This window comes from Pongo pygmaeus, chromosome 12, assembly GCF_028885625.2.
Source record: "Pongo pygmaeus isolate AG05252 chromosome 12, NHGRI_mPonPyg2-v2.0_pri, whole genome shotgun sequence".
NCBI lineage: Eukaryota > Metazoa > Chordata > Mammalia > Primates > Hominidae > Pongo > Pongo pygmaeus.
The window spans coordinates 94,992,024-95,012,824 of NC_072385.2; the positions used below are offsets into that span (position 1 = coordinate 94,992,024).

Sequence of the window (20,801 nt, forward strand, 5' to 3'; positions counted from 1 at the left end):
AGGTTGCAGTGAACCAAGATTGCACCACTTCACTCCAGCCTGGGTAACAGAGCAAGACTCTGTCTCTAAAAAATATATGTATATATTAATTTATGAGGTCATAAAGAACTTAAGAGAAATGAGAATGGCTGCTCTCTTCTACTTACACTTTAATCGTTATGTGGTTTTCTTTTCTTTTTTTTTTTTTTGAGACAGAGTCTCTGTCGCCCAGGCAATGGAGGTGCAGTGGCGTAATCTCGGCTCTGCAACCTCCGCCTCCTGGGTTCAAGCAATTGTCCTGCCTCAGCCTCCCGTGTAGCTGGGACTACAGGCATGTGCCACCACACCCAGCTAATTTTTGTATTTTTAGTAGAGACGGGGTTTCACAGTGTTGGCCAAGCTGATATCAAATTCCTGACTCAGATGATCCGCCCGTGTTGGCCTCTCAAAGTGCTGGGACTACAGGTGTGAGCCACTGCACCTGGCCCATTGTGTGGTTGTCTAAAGAGATTTGTGAGCCATATAAAATTATTTAAATTCCTTATTTTTACTTGGCAAGTAGTGAGTGTTGGCTAATACAGTATCACTTCACTGGACTGAATATCTTGTTTCTTTTTTTTTTTTTTGAGACAGTCTTGCTCTGTCGCCCAGGCTGGAGTGCAGTGGTGGGATCTCAGCTCACTGCAACCTCTGCCTCCCAGGTTGAAGCAATTCTCCTATCTCAGCCTCCTGAGTAACTGGGACTACAGGTGTGCACCACCTTGCCTCCCAGCTAATTTTTGTAATTTTTTGTTTGTTTGTTTGAGATGAAGTCTTGCTCTGGAGTGCAATGGCGTGATCTCGGCTCACTGCAACCTCCACCTCCCGGGTTCAAGTGATTCTCCTGCCTCAGCCTCCCGAGTAGCTGGGATTACAGGTGCACGCCACCATGTCCGGCTAATTTTTTTGTTTTTTTAGTAGAGACAGGGTTTCACTATGTTGGCCAGGCTGGTCTGGAACTCCTGACCTCAGGTGATCCACCCGCCTTGGCCTCCCAAAGCGCTGGGATTACAGGCGTGAGCCACCGTGCCCAGCCTATGTTGTTTCATTCCAAAGGAGAAGACTATTATTGAAAAAAATCAAGCATAGCAAAAAAATCAGAAATGAAGAAGAAATGTTAGAAAATTACCTAAATTTTGTAATCCCAGCTACTCGGGAGGCTGAGGCAGGAGAATCGCTTGAACCCAGGAGGCGGAGGTTGCAGCAAGCCAAAACCCCACCATTGCACTCCAGCCTGGCAGCCTGGCAGCCTGGGGGACAAGAGCAAGACTTCGTCTCAAAAAAAAAAAAAGAAAGAAAATTACCTAAATTTAAAGCAGAGTAGATATAGTGACTAGGAAGTCAGTGACATATGTGACATATTTGTGAACATTAAAGATATCCCGGACAGATGAGGCACATAAAAATATAGACAAAAATTTTTTCAATCCATATATAATAGTATGTTTCATCATTCTTTAATTTTGTGGCTTTTTTTCCTTTGTATTTTTCTTTTTGCTTATCTTCTCTTTTAATAAATAATTTTTTTAATTTTTCTTTTTGAGACAGAGTTTCACTTTGTCACTCAGGCTAGAGTGCAGTGGCATGATCACGGGTCACTGCAGCCCCAACTTCCTGGCTTAAGCAATCCTACAACCTCCCTCAGCCTCTCGAGCCCTACTAAATTTTTAATTTTTTGTAGAGACGGTGTCTCCCTATGTTGCCCAGACTGGTTTCAAACTCCTAGGCTCAAGCAGTCTTCCCACTTCAGCGTCTCAAAGTGCTGAGATTACAGACATGAACCACCACACCTGACCTCAATAAAATTTTGTGGCATTTTAGCAGAGGATCATGGGGTATGTAATGGAAAGAACGTGGATCTGATGCCAGAAACCCTAGGTTTGTGTCCAAGCTCCATGCTTACTAACTCTGACCTGAGTCTGAAGTTACTGAGTCACTAGTAGGGGTACTAGTAGCCTTCTTTTTTTTTTTTTTATTGAGATGGAGTCTCACTCTGTGGCCCAGGGTGAAGTGCAATGGCACGGTCTTGGCTCACTGCAACCTCCACTTCCTGGATTCAAGTGATTCTCATGCCTCAGCCTCCCGAATAGCTGGGATTACAGGCATGCACCACCATGCCAAGCTAATTTTTGTATTTTTAGTAGAGATGGGGTTTCACCATGTTGATCAGGCTAGTCTCGAACTCTTGACCTCAGGTGATCCACCCACCTCAGCCTCCTAAAGTGCTGGGATTACAGGCCTGAGCCACCGTGCCTGGCCACTAATAACCTTCTCAATGGATGGCTATGAGGCTTACATGAGATAATATATATGAACATTCTTTGTTACTATGAAGTATTTAAAAAAATGCTATAAGATCTCTTTCAGCCTTCATCAGAGTTCCAGTTTTGTGGTAATTCAGATTCCTCATTTATTTAGTGGGAAGGATAACTATGACTGAATAATAGGTCATGAGTTCTCTGCTGACAGATGCTTGTTTTATATCCCATTGCACTTCACATGGAGCTGACATAGGCACCCAATAAATATTTGTGGGATTAAAGGGGGGCTGGTGAAAACAGTACCATTTTTCTCCCTGAATAAAGCACAAAAGAAGGTAACTATTGCTGAGTGACTGCTCTTCACACAGAAATATACTATAATCAGTTTTCATGCTTATTTTCTTTAATGTAAAATTTAAAAGCCCATAAACTGTTAACATGATATGATTAGTTAATGGGCTGTCTCTAAAATATATCTGAATTTAGATTACCAGATTGGCCAGCCAATTATAGTTTCTTTTTCTCATTTCCAGTAAAATGTTTATGGATTTTATTTATTAATAGAATAGTCTTCCTGTCTTATAAGGTTAGGAGAATAACTCTTCCTATAGAAATAGAATGTCAAGGTCAGGTGTGGTCGTGCATGCCTGTAGTCCCAACTACTACTCGGGAGGCTAAAGCAGAAAGATTGCTTGGGCTCAAGAGTTCAAGACCATCCTGGGCAGTATAGTGAGACCTCGTCTCTAAAAAAATTAAAAAATAGAAAGTTGCCAGTGGGGCCAAGCGCAGTGGCTCATGCCTGTAATCCCAGCACTTTTGGAGGCCAAGGCGGGCAGATCACAAGGTCAGGAGTTCGAGACCAGCCTGACCAACATAGTGAAACCTGTCTCTACTAAAAATACAAAAATTAGCTGGGTGTGGTGGCACGCACCTGTAATCCCAGCTACTCAGGAGGCTGAGGCAGGAGAATCAATTGAAACCAGGAGGCAGAGGTTGCAGTGAGCCGAGATCGCATCATTGCACTTCAGCCTGGGCAACAGAGCAAGAAGCTCTCCCAAAAATAAAAATAAAAAAAATAGCCAGTGTACTGAAAAAGTTTATTTATAGAGCTTAGCTAGGCCAGGCACAGTGGCTCACGCCTGTAATCCCAGCATTTTGGTAGGCTGAGGTGGGTGGATCACTTGAGTCCAGGAGTTTGAGACCAGCCTGGGCAACATGGTGAAACCCTATCTCTACCAAAAATATAAAAAATTAGCCGGGCGTGATGGCATGTACCTGTAGTCCCAACTACTCAGGAGGCTAAGGTAGGAAAATCACCTGAGCCTGGGGAGGTTGAGGCTGCAGTGAGCCGTGATCGCGCAACTGCACTTCAGCCTGGGTGACAAAGCAAGGCCTTGTCTCAAAAAATAAAAATTAAAATAAAAAAAGAGCTTAGCTAATAATTCTTGGCATTATACTGACAGACATTATACTTTTCCACACCTCAGTTTTACTGGTTATAGAAAGATAAATCTCCATTTTGTCCTTATTAAGTCAGAGAATACATAAAACATGTAATTATTTATTTGTTTAAATCCTCTGGGACTTTACAAAGAAAGTAAAACTGATAGTGAAAATTTCTCTCTTTTTTTTTTTTTTTGAGAAAGGGTCTCGCTCTGTTGTCCAGGCTAGAGTACAGTGGCACAGTCTTGGCTTACTGCAAACTCCGCCTCCCTGGCTCAAGCGACCCTCCTACCTCAGCCTGCCGGGTAGCTGAGACCACAGGCGAAATTCTCAGATTATTGCATATTTTGGTTAAGAACAGCTTTATAATCTATATTAATTTTTCATTTACTTCATTTACCATATTCTTTTTAAAAAAATTTTTTCTTGTTTCTTTTCTGTGCCTATGCTTACCCACATATTGATTCTTTTTATATACCCAGGTGCTATACTTGTATTTTTACCAGGACTAGCAGAAATCAAAATGCTTTACGAACAGCTACAGTCTAATTCTCTTTTCAACAACAGACGTAGTAATCGGTAAGCTAATTGCTTTCTATATTCTTAATCATCCATTGCAATTACCTCTAAAGATATCATCACCCTCTTTAGACCCTGGAAGAGCACCACTCTTCGAGCATACATTTGTTTATGCCAGCTGGAAATGAACAAACCTATTTGCTGCAGGAAATCAGTTATTCCCCTTTTATTAAAGAAAAATATTGGCCGGGCTCAGTGGCTCATGCCTGTAATCCCAGCACTTTGGGAGGCCGAGGCGGGCGGATCACCTGAGGTCAGGAGTTCGAGACCAGCCTGACCAACGTGGAGAAACCTCATCTCTACTAAAAATACAAAATTAGCCAGGTGTGGTGGCCGGCGCCTATAAACACAGCTACTTGAGAGGCTGAGGCAGGAGAATAGCTTGAACCCAGGAGGAGGAGGTTTTGGTGAGCTGAGATCACACCATTGCACTCCAGCCTGGGCAACAAGAGTGAAACTCCGTTTCAAAAAAAAATTCTCTTCACTTAGCATAGTGACTCAGCAAATTTGCATGTAATTTTAGATGTCAGAGCCCCAGATAGTGGGGGAAGGTGGGGGAAAGGCAGCGTTAGTAACAACAAAGAAGTCTTACCATTATGGGAGAAAATCATCTTCAATATAGTTCGTATTCCAGGAGCAAGACACACTGGGTGTGTCTTCATATTTAAGGGGAAAACTATTGACAAACGGACACTCCCTTAAAATGTAAGAATGAAGTTTCTGAGGTTACATCATTGTCATTGCCTCTCTTCTCTGTATGTGTGTGTGTATGTATGTATATATATATATATATATATATTTTTTTTTTTTTTTTTTTTTTTTGAGACAGAGTCTCACTCTGTGGCCCAGGCTGGAGTGCAGTGGTGTGATCTCGGCTCACTGCAACGTCTGCCTCCCAGGTTCAAGTGATTCTTCTGCCTCAGCCTCACAAGTAGCTGGGATTACAGGCTCTTCTTGTATTTAAAGGAAGAATGATTCTTTGCTGGTTAGTTTGCACTAGGCTTGTTGGTCGTAGAATATCAATTATTTATTCCTCTTCATTATTTATTACTGAATTACACTCCAACATTTTTCCCAAGTTGGTATGAGGTTTTTGGTTCCTAGAACTAAGTAAATATTCTGTAAAAATCAGAAAGGACTTTACCTTTTATTTTATTTTATTTTATTTTTTGAGACGGAGTCTCACTATTGTCGCCCAAGCTGGAGTGCAATGGCAGGATCTCAGTTCACTGCAACCTCCGCCTCCTGGGCTGAAGTGATTCACCTGCCTCAGCCTCCTGAGTAACTGGGATTACAGGTGCCCACCAACACACCTGGCTAATTTTTGTATTTTTAGTAGAGACGAGGTTTCACCATGTTGGCTAGGCTGATCTCGAACTCCTGACCTCGGGTGATCCACCTGCCTCAGCCTTCCAAAGTGCTGGGATTAGAGGTGTGAGCTACTGTACCCGGCCAAAACTTTACTATATAGAAGAGCTGGGCTCTGAGGACAGGTTGTGGAGAAGTTGCTAATACCTGAAGTCATATTGTTGGTTTTAGTAGAAATTCAACCACTGTAATCTAGTTTCGGTGCTATGTGCTAGAATACTTCATGTGCTTTTATTTCCTTCCAGATGTGTTATTCACCCACTTCATTCATCTTTATCCAGTGAAGAGCAGCAGGCTGTGTTTGTAAAACCTCCTGTAGGAGTAACTAAGATTATAATTTCCACCAACATTGCTGAGACATCCATAACCATTGATGATGTTGTCTATGTCATCGATTCTGGGAAAATGAAAGAAAAGAGGTATTCCGTCTTGTGGTGATGTAAGAGAGGGGCTAAAAATGCTTCATTTAGGGAGACACAGTTGTTAATGGCTAATGCTATTAAGCTACACGGATCACTGTATGAAAAAATACTTTATGAAAACTGTACGTGGATGTGTAAGTGATTCTGTAGCCAAGACCATGGACCTTAACGTCAACTGGGGATGAAAAGTAATGAATTGCTTTTTCTCTCTTTTTGTCATGTGATTTTATATGTGCTTGTATGAAAAAGGGTTGAATGAAGAAACTGTGTAGTTTGGGAAACTGTGCACTTGATGCCACTTAAATCAGCACTAGCTGCTCCTACCAGGGACTCAGCTGTCCCAGAATATACAGGGCACTGTGTCGCTCTATAGGAGGAAGCTGGTTCATCTATTCTGTCCCTACCAAGCAGTCTTGGCCATGTTTTTATAAAATGACTCAATTTTATATTTTCTTTTTCCTTATAGATATGATGCCAGCAAAGGGATGGAAAGTCTAGAGGACACCTTTGTATCTCAAGCTAATGCTTTACAAAGGAAAGGCCGAGCAGGCCGTGTTGCATCTGGGGTCTGCTTCCATTTATTCACTAGCCATCACTATAATCACCAGCTTTTAAAGCAACAGCTACCAGAAATACAAAGAGTGCCATTGGAACAGCTGTGTCTAAGGTGACATCTGGTTTTTTGTGTTTTGCTTCCAAAAGGTCTAAATGTTTCTCACTCTATTAAGTTCCATGTTTTCCTTTTACTTCTAGAAGATATTTGGCTAAGAATGACCACCAATAATCTCATTTATTTGCGAAGAAAGAGATCCTTAGTGTTGCCTTTACCATTCCTTTTAAATTTCTGCAGATAAAGATCTCTTACATTGCAGAGCATGGCCCTAAAACAGAGCTTAAGAATACATATGTAGGGCTGAGCGTGGAGGCTCATGCTTGTAATCCCAGCACTTTGGGAGGCCGAGGCAGGTGGATCACCTGAGGTCAGGAGTTCGAGACCAGCCTGGCCAACATGGCAAAACTCTATCTCTACTAAAAATACAAAAATTATCTGGGTGTGATAGCGCACACCTGTAATCCCAGCTACTTGGGAGGCTGAGGAAGGAGAATCTCTTGAACCCAGGAGGCAGAGGTTGCAGTGAGCTGAGATCATGACGTTGCACTCCAGCTTGGGTGACAGAGTGAAACTCCATCTCAAAAATAATAATAATAAATAAAATAAAATAAAACTTGAATATTAAAAAATAATATAATACATTTGTAGGCCCGGTGTGGTGGCTCACAACTTTAATCCCAGCACTTTGGGAGGCCAGAGTGTGAGGATCACTTGAACCCAGGAGCTTGAGACCACCCTGGGCAACATGGCAAAACCCCATCTCTACAAAAAATATAAAACTTAGCTGAGCATGGTAGCACGCACCTGTGGTCCTATAGCTATTTGGGAGACTGAGATGGGAGGATCTCTTGAGCCCCAGAGGTTGATCCTGCAGTAAGCCATGCACTACTGCCCACCAGCCTCTGAGACAGAGTGAGGCCCCATTTTAAAAATAAATGAATAAAATGGGCTGGGTGCCAAGGCTCACGCCTGTAATCCCAGCACTTTGGGAGGCTGAGGCAGGCAGATTATTTGAGGTCAGGAGTTCGAGACCAGCCTGGCCAACATGGTGAAACCCCATCTCTAATAAAAATACAAAAAAAAATTAGCTGGGCATGGTGGTGCGTGCCTGTAAATCCCAGCTACTGGGGGAGGCTGAGGCAGGAGAATCACTTGAACCCAAGAGACAGAGGTTGCAGTGAGCCGAGATCGTGCCACTGCACTCCAGCCTGGGCAACAGAGCAAGACTCCATCTCAAAAAATAAATAAATGAATAAAATAAAAATGAAATTTAACTAAGTGGATTACTGTCAATTCATGTCTTAGAGTAAACTACATTAAGTGAGAAAAGGCTAGGTACCAAAAATATACATGTTAATAAAAATGTAAAATTGTATGTATATAGATTGGCAACTTAAAAAGAAGCTGTATGTGAAGTAAATAAAATTTTATGTTTATGTTGCACTTTTCTCTAAGTTGCTGATATTCATAATTTTTTTTTTAAATGAGAACTCTTTCTGAATGAAGTTCATAATTTAAAACACTAGTTTTTGAAGAGCTATCACAAGGCAGGACACAATGCAGATTAATTTTATAAACAATGACTGCAGCTTTGGGCTGGGTGTGGTGGCTCATGCCTGTAATCCCAGCACTTTGGGAGGCTGGGGCAGGCAGATCAGCTGAGGTCAGGAGTTCGAGACCAGCCTGGCCAACATGGTGAAACCCCATCTCTACTAAAAAAAATATAAAATTAGCCAAGTATAGTGGCGCACGCCTGTAATCCTAGTTTCTTAGGAGGCTGAAGCAGGAGAATCACTTGAACCCGGGAGGTAGAGGTTGCAGTGAGCCAAGATCATACCATTGCACTCCAGCCGGGGCAATAAGAATGAAACTCCATCCCCCCAAAAAAATAAAAATAAATAAATAATGACTGCAACTTCAGATGTGAGAAGGAATAAGTGGATCATTTAAACCTTTTTCATAAATACCTTTAATTGTATAGCAGTCAGAACTATCTAAGTTAATCATGTCCAGTTTTTATTATGGTAAGAATACTTAATATGAGATCTACCCTCTTAGCAAATGTTTAATTTTACAACACAGTACCGTTAACTATAGGCATAATGTTGTACAGCAGAGCTCTCGAACTTACTCATTTTGCAAAACTGAAACTTTATACCTATTGGACAGCAACTCTCCATTTTCCCCTCACGTCCAGCCCCTGGCAACCATTCTACTCTCTGCTTCTGTGAGTTTGACTATTTTAGATACCTCATACAAGTAGAACCATCCAGCATTTGTCTTTTTGTGACTGGCTTATTTCACTTAACATAATGTCCTCAAGGTTTCATCCATACTGTTGCATATTGCAGAATTTCTTTCTTTTTTAAGCCTGAGTAGTATTCCACTGTATGTATATATACTGCACTGTCTTTATCCACTCATCTGTAATGAACATTTAGGTTGTTTCCACATCTTGGGTATTGTGAATAATATTAGTGAACACAGGAGTGCAAGTATCTCTGCTCTGCAAGATTCTTTTTTTTTTTTTTTTTTGGAAACAGTCTTGCTCGGTACAGTGGCGTGATCTTGGCTCACTGCAACCTCCACCTCCGGGTTCAAGAGATTCTCCTGCCTCAGCCTCCCAAGTAGCTGAGATTACATGTGCACATCACCATGCCTGGCTAATTTTTGTATTTTTAGTAGAGACAGAGTTTCACCATGTTGGCCAGGCTGGTCTCGAACTCCTGACCTCAAATGATCCACCTACCTCGGCCTCCCAAAGTGCTGGGATTACAGGCGTGAGCCACTGCGCCTGGCCTCTCTGCAAGATTCTGACTTCAGTTCTTTTGGATGTATACTTAGAAGTGGGGTTGCTGGATCATATGGTAGTTCTATTTTTAGTTTTTTGAGGAATCTCTATCCTGTTTTTCATAGTGGCTGCAACATTTTACATTCCCACCAACAACGTGCAGGGTTCCAAGTTCTCCACATCCTTGCCAACACTTATTATCTTTTGTCATGAACTCTATTTCATAATTCGATCCCACTTTTATGGAAAGAAGCATTTTGAAAGTTTATAGAGAGAATTTTGTTCTGAATATGAATAAGTTTCAGAATCTGAAAGTGTTTTGTGGTTTATTTGTAGAAGTAGAAAACATGAGATTTTAAAATTTTTTATTTAAACTTGTAAATTTATTATCACTCACAAAAGAAATTATTCCTCTGTGTCATCCCACCAGAAATAAAATTGACAAATTATTATTTTGTTTCCTTTTCAGAATTAAAATCTTAGAGATGTTTAGTGCTTATAATCTCCAGTCTGTGTTCTCTCGGCTTATTGAACCTCCACACACCGATTCTCTTCGTGCCTCAAAAATACGATTACGAGACTTAGGAGCATTAACTCCAGATGAAAAATTGACCCCTCTTGGGTATCATTTGGCCTCTCTGCCCGTGGATGTGAGAATTGGCAAACTAATGTTGTTTGGGTCTATCTTCCGCTGTTTGGATCCTGCTCTCACCATTGCTGCCAGTTTGGCTTTTAAGTCTCCGTTTGTAAGTAAACAACATTCATCTAAACTGGAGTCTCTAAGAGGACCATAGGTCTCTAAGGGGACCATGGGGGAATCAAGGGCATGTGAGCCCCCTAAAAATTTGCTTGTATGTTAGATGTGAATTTTTTAGGGCACATCTGCATGGGAGGGAGAAGGTCAAAAATAAATTTCTGAAAAGACAAAAACAAATAAAACAAACAAAAAGATTTTTTAGGGAACAATGTCATCCAATCCTCAAAGAGATCCACCCTCCAAATAAAGACTGAGAACTAGAGATACAACTTATTAAAAGTAATCCAGGCCAGGTGCGGTGGCTTATGCCTGTAATCCCCGCACTTTGGGAGGCTGAGGCGGGCAGATCATTTGACGTCTGTAGTTCGAGACCAGCTTGGCCAACATGGTGAAACCCTGTCTCTATTGAAAATACAAAAAATTAGCCAGGCGTGGTGATGCGTACATGTAGTCCCAGCTACTTGGGAGGCTGATGCAGGAGAATCGCTTGAACCTGGGAGGCAGAGGTTGCTGAGCCAAGATCGCACCCCGCATTCCAGACTGGTGACAGAGCAAGGCTCCGTCTGAAAAAAAAGAACAACTGATATTAATTCTTCTTTAGGGCCAGGCGCGGTGGCTCACGCCTGTAATCCCAGCACTTTGGGAGGCCGAGGCAGGTGGATCACCTGAAGTCAGGAGTTTGAGACCAGCCTGACCAACATGGAGAAACCCCATCTCTACTAAAAATACAAAATTAGCCGGGCATGGTGGTGCATGCCTATAATCTCAGCTACTCGGGAGGCTGAGGCAGAAGAATCACTTGAACCTGGGAGGCGGAGGTTGCAATGAGCCAGTCGCGCCATCACACTCCAGCCTGGGCAACAAGAGTGAAATTCTGACTCAAAAAAAAAAAAAAAAAATTATCATTAAATGTTTAGTAGAATTCAGTGGTATAAAGCCACCTGGGCTGGGGGTGGTGGAGTGGGAGGGTTGGTAGGTAGTTGTTTTATTATTAATTCAATCTCTTCATTAGTTCTAGGACTCTTCAGATTGTCTATTTCTTTTTGAGTCAGTTGTTTTGAGTCAGTTGTGATAGTTTATGTTTTTCTAGTAATTTTATTTTGTCTAACTTATCTAATTTATTGGCATATAATTATTCATAATGTCCCTTTATAATCTTTTTTATTTCTGTAAGGCTAGTAATAATGTCCCTTTTTCTGATTCTAGTAACTTGAGCTTTCCCTCTCTTTTTCTTGGTCAGTCTAGCTAAAGATTTGTCAATTTTCTTTGTCTTTTCAGAGAATCAACTTTTGGTTTTATTTTTTGTTTTTGGGATGGGGTCTCACTCTGTTGCCCAGGCTGGAGTGCAGTGGTGCAATCTCGGCTCACTGCAACCTCCGCTTCCAGGTTCAAGCGGTTCTCCTGCGTCAGCCTCCCGAGTAGCTGGGATTACAGGCACGTGCCACCATGCCCAGCTAATTTTTGTATTTTTATAGAGACAGGGTTTCACCATGTTGGTCAGGCTGATCTCTAACTCCTGACCTCGTGATCTGCCTGCCTCCTGACCTCGTGATCTGCCTGCCTCAGCCTCCCAAAGTGGCAGGATTGCAGGTATGAGCCACCGTGCCTGGCAGTTTTGTTAATTTTTTTCAATTGTTTTTCTGTTCTTTATTTCTTTACTGTCTGCTCTTTATTCTTTCCTTCCTTCTGTTTACTTAAGGTTTAGGTGGCTCTTCTTTTTCTAGTGTCTTAAAGTAGAAGTTTAGGTTCTTGTTTTGAGATCTTTCTTTTTTATGTAAGCATGTACAGCTCTCAGTTTTTCTCTAAGGACTATTTTAGCTGCATCCTATACATTTTGGTTTTCCTTTTCATTCATCTCAAAGTATTTTCTGATTTTCCTTTTTATTCTCCTGTGACCCTTTGATTATTTAGGCATGGGGTGTTTAATTTCTATATATTTGTGAGTTCGCAATTTTTTTTCATTATTTCTAATTTCAGTCTTGTGGACAGAGAACATATTTGTATTATTTCAATCCTCTTTAAAACGTACTGAGCTTTGTTTTATGGTCAAGCATATGGTCTATCCTGGAGGGTGTTCCATGTATACTTGAGAAGAAAGGATTTTCTGCTGTTGGGTGGAGTGTCAGTCTGCCTTTTTTTTTTTTTCCTTCATTAAAAAAAATCTTTTTTACTGGTCCTTTCATGATAAGCAATCTGCCTTTATTTTTATCATGGCTTATTTTATATAGTTAGGAGAATAAATGGATATATTCATTTTCTTCAGTTTTAATGTTATATGTCATCGAATTATAAACTCACAGATCTGCAAAAATATCTTAGTCCAGCTCCCTGACTTAACAACAAATTATAAACCAGCTGGTCCAGTGGTAGTGAGTTATCTCAATTGATTGTTGAGACTTGACTACTCTTTAAAAAAAGAAGAAAAGAAATGATAAAACCAAGGACCAGAAGAGGTGACATAACTTGCTGGGGGTACACAGTATCAGCCTTGTGAACAGGACTTCCATTGCCTTTTCCCAAATCATCTAAACCAACCTCTCACTGACCATTTTCTTTTATTGGAATAAAGAAAGACTCATTAGAGATGTTGATGTCTGGTTTGAGGTTCCATGGTGTAATGGTGAGCACTCTGGACTCTGAATCCAGAAATGTTGATGTCTACCTTCGTTTAGTGATCTGAAGAAAAAAAAAAAAAGAGAGAAAAGAAATGTTGATGTCATCCTTGGCCAAAACTGAGCACCTGTCCTTTGCTGGACTCTGTAAACATAGTATTAATCTCCCACATGCAATCCTTTTCCCACTAGCCTGTCTAAAAAGGAAGGAATTTTACTTTCAAGTAGAAACTAAAATTTTATTGCTGTTGTATTAGTTATAAGATTATTTAAATTTACAAAAATTAGAGAGAAGCACTATGGTTGGTTTAGAATGATTTTCAGTGGTGTTGCAACTAGGGCATTGGTTTAGATTGCTATGAGAAACTACTGCAGCTCATGCTGATATCTTTAGAGCCTGAGAAGGTAGAGAAATATTATTGGATTAATGAATTGGTATGTGTAAAGCGGTGAAAATTAACTTCCCTGCTGATTTTACACATTTGTAGGGAAAAGGAAGACTTGTAAACATTTGTAATAAAATAAGAGGATTCTTCCCAGTGTAGATTTTCAAGTAAAACAATAAATAAGAGTAAAACACTAGTTATGGGTATAGAAGCAAGGGAGACTCAATCGTAGAAGACGAATAAGAATCTGTAAAATAAAGAACACAGATAACAGAATGTTAGGTTTTAGATATAGCTTTAGAATGAGTGGCTCTTTGATGACTCTTGCCACCTGGAACTAAAAGACCCAGAAGAGCTTATTTTGGGTGGGCAGGCAGACTTGACAGAGCAAAGACTGTGAGCTTGCCATTTACCTTCATAATTGCCTTTAATTAGCTGACCCACTGATTACACTTTTTCCACACAAAATCCTTTCCCAAGGCATCTGGCTTTAGCAATAGGAAGATGCCATTTGAAACCTCAGATAAAAAGTGTCCTATAGGACCTGGTGTGGTGGCTCATGCCTATAATGCCAGCACTGTGGTAGGCCGAGGTGGGCCAATTGCCTGAGCCCAGGAGTTCAAGACCAGCCTGCACAACACGGTGAGACTCCATCTCTACCAAAAATTTTAAAAAATTAGCTGGCATGATGGGGCACACCTGTAGTCCCAGCTACCAGGGAGGCTGAGGCAGGAGGATTGCTTAAGCCTGGGAGATAAAGGTTGCAGTGGGCTATGATCACACTACTGCACTCCAGCCTGGGCAACAGAACAAGACCCTGTCTTTGAAAAAAAAAAAAAAGTGTTCTTTAAATCTGATTTTCCTCTCTCCTTTAGGTATCTCCCTGGGATAAAAAAGAAGAAGCTAACCAGAAAAAGCTGGAATTTGCATTCGCAAACAGTGATTATCTGGCCCTTCTACGAGCGTATAAGGTAAGTATATAACTTAATAGCTTAGTTTTATTACCAGTGTTGGCACTAAAGACTGAATAAGTTCAGTTTGATTTTCTCCAAAATTTAGGGATGGCAGCTAAGTACAAAAGAAGGCATGCGTGCAAGTTATAATTACTGCAGACAAAACTTCTTGTCCGGAAGAGTTCTGCAGGTGAGTTGTGTCTGTGGCTTTTTTTTCATTTTGTATTAGAGTAGCTCACCAGAGGGTGCTGCGACTTTGTCTCATGTGTCCTGTCTTAACATTGCAAATGTTATTTCTGGAATATGTTTGGCTTTACCAGCCGTGTAAAATGGACTCCCGCACTGTGGCATCAGGCCTTCTGTGCTGAACCTTTCCACTGACCTCCTTTTCCTCTTTGTGGTGAATTTTTGTTTACTTATGTGGAGGATAGGGTAGAACATAGGCAGTAAGATTGCTGCTTACTGCAAGTCAGTTTTTTCAGTAATTACACCAGGGATTCTTTTTCATTTGTTTGTTTGTTTGTTTGAGACAGAGTCTCATTCTGTCTCCCAGGCTGGAGTGCAGTGGCGCGATCTCGGCTCACTGCATCCTGCGCCTCCCGGGGTCAAGCGATTCTCTTGCCTCAGGCACCTTAGTAGCTGGGACTACAGGCGCATGCCACCATGCCCAGCTAATTTTTTTGTATTTTTAGTAGAGATGGGGTTTCACCATGCTGGCCAGGCTGCTCTCGAACTCCTGACCTCATGATCCGCCCGCCTTGGCCACCCAAAGTGCTGGGATTACAGGTGTGAGACACCACACCGGGCTACCCCAGGCATTCTTAACCTGAATCCCTAAGCCCCTGAAATTGTACACAAAATTGTATGCTTATACATATGTGCATTATTCTAGAGAGACGGACCATAGCTTTCATCAGCTTTTCAGAGGGGTCCATAGCCGTCTCTAATCCCTTCCCCTCTCCCCAAAACCAAAGAACTAATACTGAACCAGATTTTGTTAATTTTTCTTATATCTATCAGAACCTACTATGTGAATATAATGAGTATATAAGAAAATGTTTAGCTGGGCGTGGTGGCTCATACCTGTAATCCCAACACTTTGGGAGGCTGAGGATTGCTTGAGCCCAGGAGTTTGAGACCATCCTGGGAAACATGGCAAAACCCCATCTCTACAAAAAATACAAAAATCAGCCAGACCTAGTGACATGGGCCTGTAATCCCATCTACTCCAGAGGCTGAGGTGGGAGGATCATTTGAGCCTGGGAGGTCAAGACTGCAGTGAGCCATGAATGCCCTACTGTACTCCAGCCTAGGCCAACAGAGGGAGAGCCTGTCTTAAAAAATAAAAATAAAAAATGTCTTATCTTCTGTATAATGTAGGCAGGGCTTCTGTCTCCTGTTGCAACAGTGTTTAGGTGCCCTTCCAAAGTGATATGAGGCCAGGGACTGTGGCTCACGCCTGTAATCCCAGCACTTTGGAAGGCCGAGGGAGGCAGATCACTTGAGGCCAGGAGTTCAAGACCAGCCTGGCCAACATAGCAAAACTCCATCTCTATTAAAAATACAAAAAATTAGCTGGGCATGGTGGCTCATACCTGTAATCCCAGCTACTCGGGAGGCTGAGGCATGAGAATCGCTTGAACCCAGGAGATGAAGGTTTCAGTGAGTTGAGATTGTGCCATTGCACTCCAGCCTGTGCAACAGAGGGAGACTTTGTCTCAAAAAATAAATAAATAAATAAATAAATAAATTCCAAAGTGGTATGAGAAGCCAAAATAATGATGGCACACATCTTTGCAAAGCATGTTTTACTCAAAGATTTTGGGGCCCTGCACAGTGGCTCATGCCTATAATCCCAGCACTTTGGGAAGCCAAGGCAGGCAGAACCTTTGAGCCCAGGAGTTCGAGGCCAGCCTGGGCAACATGGCGAAACCCCATCTCTATAAAAAATATAAAAATTAGCCAGGCGTGATGGTGCACGCCTGTGGTCCCAGCTACTCGGGAGGCTGAGAATCACTAATCAAAGGTGGGCGGGATGGGGTGTTTATATGTACAGGGCAATAAGAAATATTTTCTCAAGTCATTAAGATGCTTAAATATAAGATGAGGATATTTCTTTTAAATTATATTTCCTACTAAATTTATTTATTTTTTTCATTAGGATATGTGTAGATTTTGCTGTGACTTATGAGGTCCATCAAACAAGAGTTGCATCTTTTCACTAAACTTCAGCTAGATTGTAGGATTGTTTTTATTAAGATTTCAATTAAAACTTTGTTGTGAAATATAAACTGTGGTATATTTAACTCCTAATTATATTCTAGTTATCCATGTATACTTGAGACAGTCCAAGAAAATACTTAAACCATCATTGAGAGACAGGGTAGTGTTGCTTAGCTTTCAGTTCCTTGAATGATTATTATTTCCTTCTCTTTGTCTGATGTGCAGCCTATGTGAGAACAGTAGCCACAAGAGAAAGAAGTTTGTGCTTTCTTTCTCACATTTGTGCTCGGCCACTAAAAGGAGCATCTAAATCTTAAACCATGGCCAGGCGTAGTGGCTCATGCCTGTAATCTCAGTGCTTTGGGAGGCCAAGGTGGGCGGATCACCTGAGATCACGAGTTCGAGAGCAGCCTGGCCAACATGGTGAAACCTCCATCTCTACTAAAAATACAAAAATTAGCTGGGCGTGGTGGCACACACCTGTAGTCCCAGCTACTCGGGAGATTAAGGCAGGAGAATCGCTTGAACCCAGGACGCGGAGGTTGCAGTAAGCCAAGATCACGCCACTGCACTCCAGCCTGGATGACAGAGCAAGACTCCGTCTCAAAAAAAAAAAAAAATCTTGAACCACTTAATGATGTCCCTATTCCTAGGAAAAGATATGAGCCAGCAAGACCATAATGAAGGAGAAAGAGGAAACATTCTGCTGAGTTCCACCGAGAGCACGAACCACTCTAGGCCTGAGTAAGGAACTGAGAGGACAGGAGCAAAAATGCAAGTAGGAAAAGCTAGATAGTAGACAGTGCCACAGCACTTGGAGTTGGAATTCCAGTCAAAACAAACAGCATTTTTTGCTGTCCTAAGAATTTCGTGGAAAATCAGGCCTACCTAAAATCCAATGAAAGTGTTTAAAATTGTAATCTAGAGTTAAATAAATGATCCTTGGATTTACTGAATTTTTGCATTTCTGCATAACTGTTTCACTTTGCCTGCCAGTTTGTGTAAGTGAAAGCTGCTTCTTGGAAATGACCAGACAAGATCCTCTTCATACCTGAGTAATGAATCCACTTGAGCCTCATTGCTACCCCCTGAAATAATGCATTTTTGTAGTCACTCATTTTTGTAAGACTTAACACTTTGTTATGCTGATGCCCTTGCTTAAAGGTTTTTCCACTTCTTTCAGGAAATGGCCAGCCTCAAACGACAATTCACGGAACTGTTATCGGATATAGGGTTTGCAAGGGAAGGACTCAGAGCAAGGGAAATTGAGAAAAGGGCCCAAGGAGGAGACGGTGTCTTAGACGCCACAGGAGAAGAGGTAAAGAATGTGCAGTTGGTTCTTATTTCTCTTTAATTAGCACCTAAATACAATCTTAACCTGGGAACACTTGTAGACATTCTTCTTCACTTAAGCCTTTGAGCAGTGGGTTAATGGTATTCTTGATTTTCTACTTCGCACAAATAAATATCAGCTGACCTGGCACAGTGGCTCGTGCCTATAATCCCAATACTTTGGGAGGCTGAGGCAGGTGGATTGCTTGAGCTCAGGAGTTCGAGACCAGCCAGAGCAACATGGTGAAATCCCTCATCTCTCTACAAAAAAATAAGCCAGGCATGGTGGTGTACCACCTGTCTTCCCAGCTATGTGGGAGGGTGAGGTGGGAGAATGATCTGACCCCAGGAAGCAGAGGTTGCAGTAGGCTAAGATTGAGACAGTGCACTCTAGCCTGGGCAACAGAGCCAGACCCTGTCTCAAAAAAAAAAAAAAGTATATAAAAATTTTTTTAAGTGTCAGCTAACAGTCAATAGAGGGGGCTGGGCACGGTGGCTCATGCCTGTAATCCCAGCACTTTGGGAGGCCAAGGTGGGCAGATCACTTGAGGTCAGGAGCTCGAGACCAGCCTGCCCAATGTGGAGAAACCCTGTCTCTACTAAAAATACAAAATTATCCAGGCATGGTAGCACATGCCTGTAATCCCAGCTACCTGGGAGGCTGAGGCAGGAGAATCACTTGAACCCGGGAGGCGGAGGTTGCAGTGAGCCAAGATCGCGCCATTGCACTCCAGCCTGGGCAGCAAGAGCAAAACTCCGTCTCAAAAAAAAAAAAAAAAAATAGAGAGTTTTCTGCTCATTGTTGCTGTTGTTTTTGGTTTTTAAATTTCATACTGCTTCTTGATAAATTCATAAGAGATAGAATAGACTTCTGGTAGAATTTTCTCAAATCAGGCCAGCATTTTTTCTAACAAAAGACAGTTTTTTCTATAACTATAGGAAGAGCACTTCTGTAAAATGAACGTGATGCCCCTGTGTTCCGAGTGCAGTTGGCACTTTCTGGAGATTCTGAATATCTCATGAACCAGAATTTTTTTCTCCATTTATACTTAGGAACACTGGCTTTGTAACTGCTTTGCAAAAGTCTAGAAAGTCATTGTAGGCTCCTTGGAGTGGGTCCAATGTGACTGTGTTCCAGTAGATTTGTTTTTTTAGTTAGAAATAATTTTTCTAGCAAAGAGATAGAAATTAGGTGCTCTTTTTTTTTTTTGCTTTAAGATAGAGATCAAATATAATAAAATGGTAAATCCTATGGCACAGACAGAAATAGCCATATTAGAGCCAGATGCAGTGGCTCACGCCTGTAATCTCAGTACTTTGAGAGACTGAGGTAGGCAGATCACTTGAGGTCCAGAGTTAGAGACCAGCCTGGCCAACATGGTGAAACCTCGTCTCTACTAAAAATACAAAAATTAACCGGGCATAGCGGTGTATGCCTGTAATCCCAGCTACTCGGGAGGCTGAGGTAGGAGAATCACTTGAACCTGGGAGGCGGAGGTTGCAGTAAGCTGAGATGGCGCCACTGCAGTCTTGCCTGGGTGACAGAGCAAGACTCTGTCTCAAAAAGAAAAACAGAAATAGCCATATTACTTGTTAATTAATGCTGTACTTTTCTCATAGGCAAACTCAAATGCTGAGAACCCCAAGCTGATATCAGCAATGCTGTGTGCTGCTTTGTATCCAAATGTAGTGCAGGTAACAAAACATTTTTCCTAGATCTTTCCATTTTTTGTTTGATTTGTAGCCAAGTGATATAAGTTAAGATGTGCATATTAATCATCTTAAAGAGATATATACACATGTGTGCACACACACACACCCTTTTAAACTTAGTATACATTTTCAGCTGGGCGTGGTGGCTCACGCCTGTAATCCCAGCACTTTGGGAGGCTGAGGCAGGTGGATCACGAGGTCAGGAGATCGAGACCATCCTGGCTAACATGGTAAAACCCTGTCTCTACTAAAAATACAAAAAAAAATTAGCCGGGCGTGGTGGCGGGCACCTGTAGTCCCAGCTACTCAGGAGGCTGAGGCAGGAGAATCGCATGAACCCGGGAGGCAGAGCTTGCAGTGAGCCGAGATCGCGCCACTGCACTCCAGCCTGGGTGACAGAGGGAGACTCCGTCTCAAAAAAAAAAAAACTTAGTATACATTTTCAATCCTTCAGTTCCCAAAATCTGTTTGGATACATTATTCAATAACACATTTATTGTATAAAATTTTTAATCCATCTGATATATGATATTCCAAAAATTAAAATAGACATAAATGTCAGTCGGCCAACCTATATATAACTAACTTTCTATGTTAGTTGGAAACTTGATTCAACTACAGTTTATCTTACACTCTCTACTCTGGACTAAAAGTAAATAGCCAGGCATGGTGGCTCACGCCTGTAATCCCAACACTTTGGGAGGCTGAGTTGGGCAGATCACGAAGTCAGGAGTTTGAGACCAGCCTGGCTAACATGGTGAAACCCATATCTACTAAAAATACAAAAATTAGCTGAGTGTGTTGGTGCATGCCTGTAATCCCAGCTACTCAGGAGGCTGAGGCAGGAGAATTGCTTGAACTCAGGAGGCGGAGGTTGCAGTAAGCCAAGACCATGCCACTGTACCCCAGCCTGGGCCACAGACCGAGACTCTGTCTCAAAAACAAACAAACAAACAAACAAACAAGTAAATAATAAGGGCCAGGCGCAATGGCTCACGCCTGTAATCCAAGCACTTTGGGAGGCCGAGGCGGGCGGATCACCTGAGGTCAGGAGTTCGAGGCCAGCCTGACCAATATGGAGAAACCCCATCTCTACCAAAAATACAAAATTAGCCAGGCGTGGTGGTGCATGCCTGTAATCCCAGCTATTCAGGAGGCTGAGGCAGGAGAATCGCTTAAACCCGGGAGGCAGAGGTTGTAGTGAGGCGAGATCACACCATTGCACTTCAGCCTAGGCGACAAGAGCGAAACTCCATCTCAAATAAAAATAAAAAATCAGTGCTTTGCCATAAGACCACCTGTGGCCAGCCTTCTGGAAACCCTACCTGAG

General features: G+C 41.9%; 1 protein-coding gene across 3 annotated transcripts in view; it reads left to right on the top strand.

The window, feature by feature from the left end:
- DHX57 (DExH-box helicase 57) overlaps window positions 1-20,801 on the top strand; it is a 78,400-nt gene that overhangs the window by 42,762 nt on the left and 14,837 nt on the right. For all 3 annotated transcript variants that reach the window (XM_054475513.2, XM_054475512.2, XM_063648801.1), the window contains 8 exons: window positions 4,205-4,301; window positions 5,915-6,088; window positions 6,558-6,758; window positions 9,965-10,241; window positions 14,126-14,221; window positions 14,310-14,393; window positions 17,610-17,744; window positions 19,379-19,453. In XM_054475513.2, coding sequence (XP_054331488.1) covers window positions 4,205-4,301; window positions 5,915-6,088; window positions 6,558-6,758; window positions 9,965-10,241; window positions 14,126-14,221; window positions 14,310-14,393; window positions 17,610-17,744; window positions 19,379-19,453 — 1,139 coding nt within the window. The remainder of the gene's footprint in view (window positions 1-4,204; window positions 4,302-5,914; window positions 6,089-6,557; window positions 6,759-9,964; window positions 10,242-14,125; window positions 14,222-14,309; window positions 14,394-17,609; window positions 17,745-19,378; window positions 19,454-20,801) is intronic.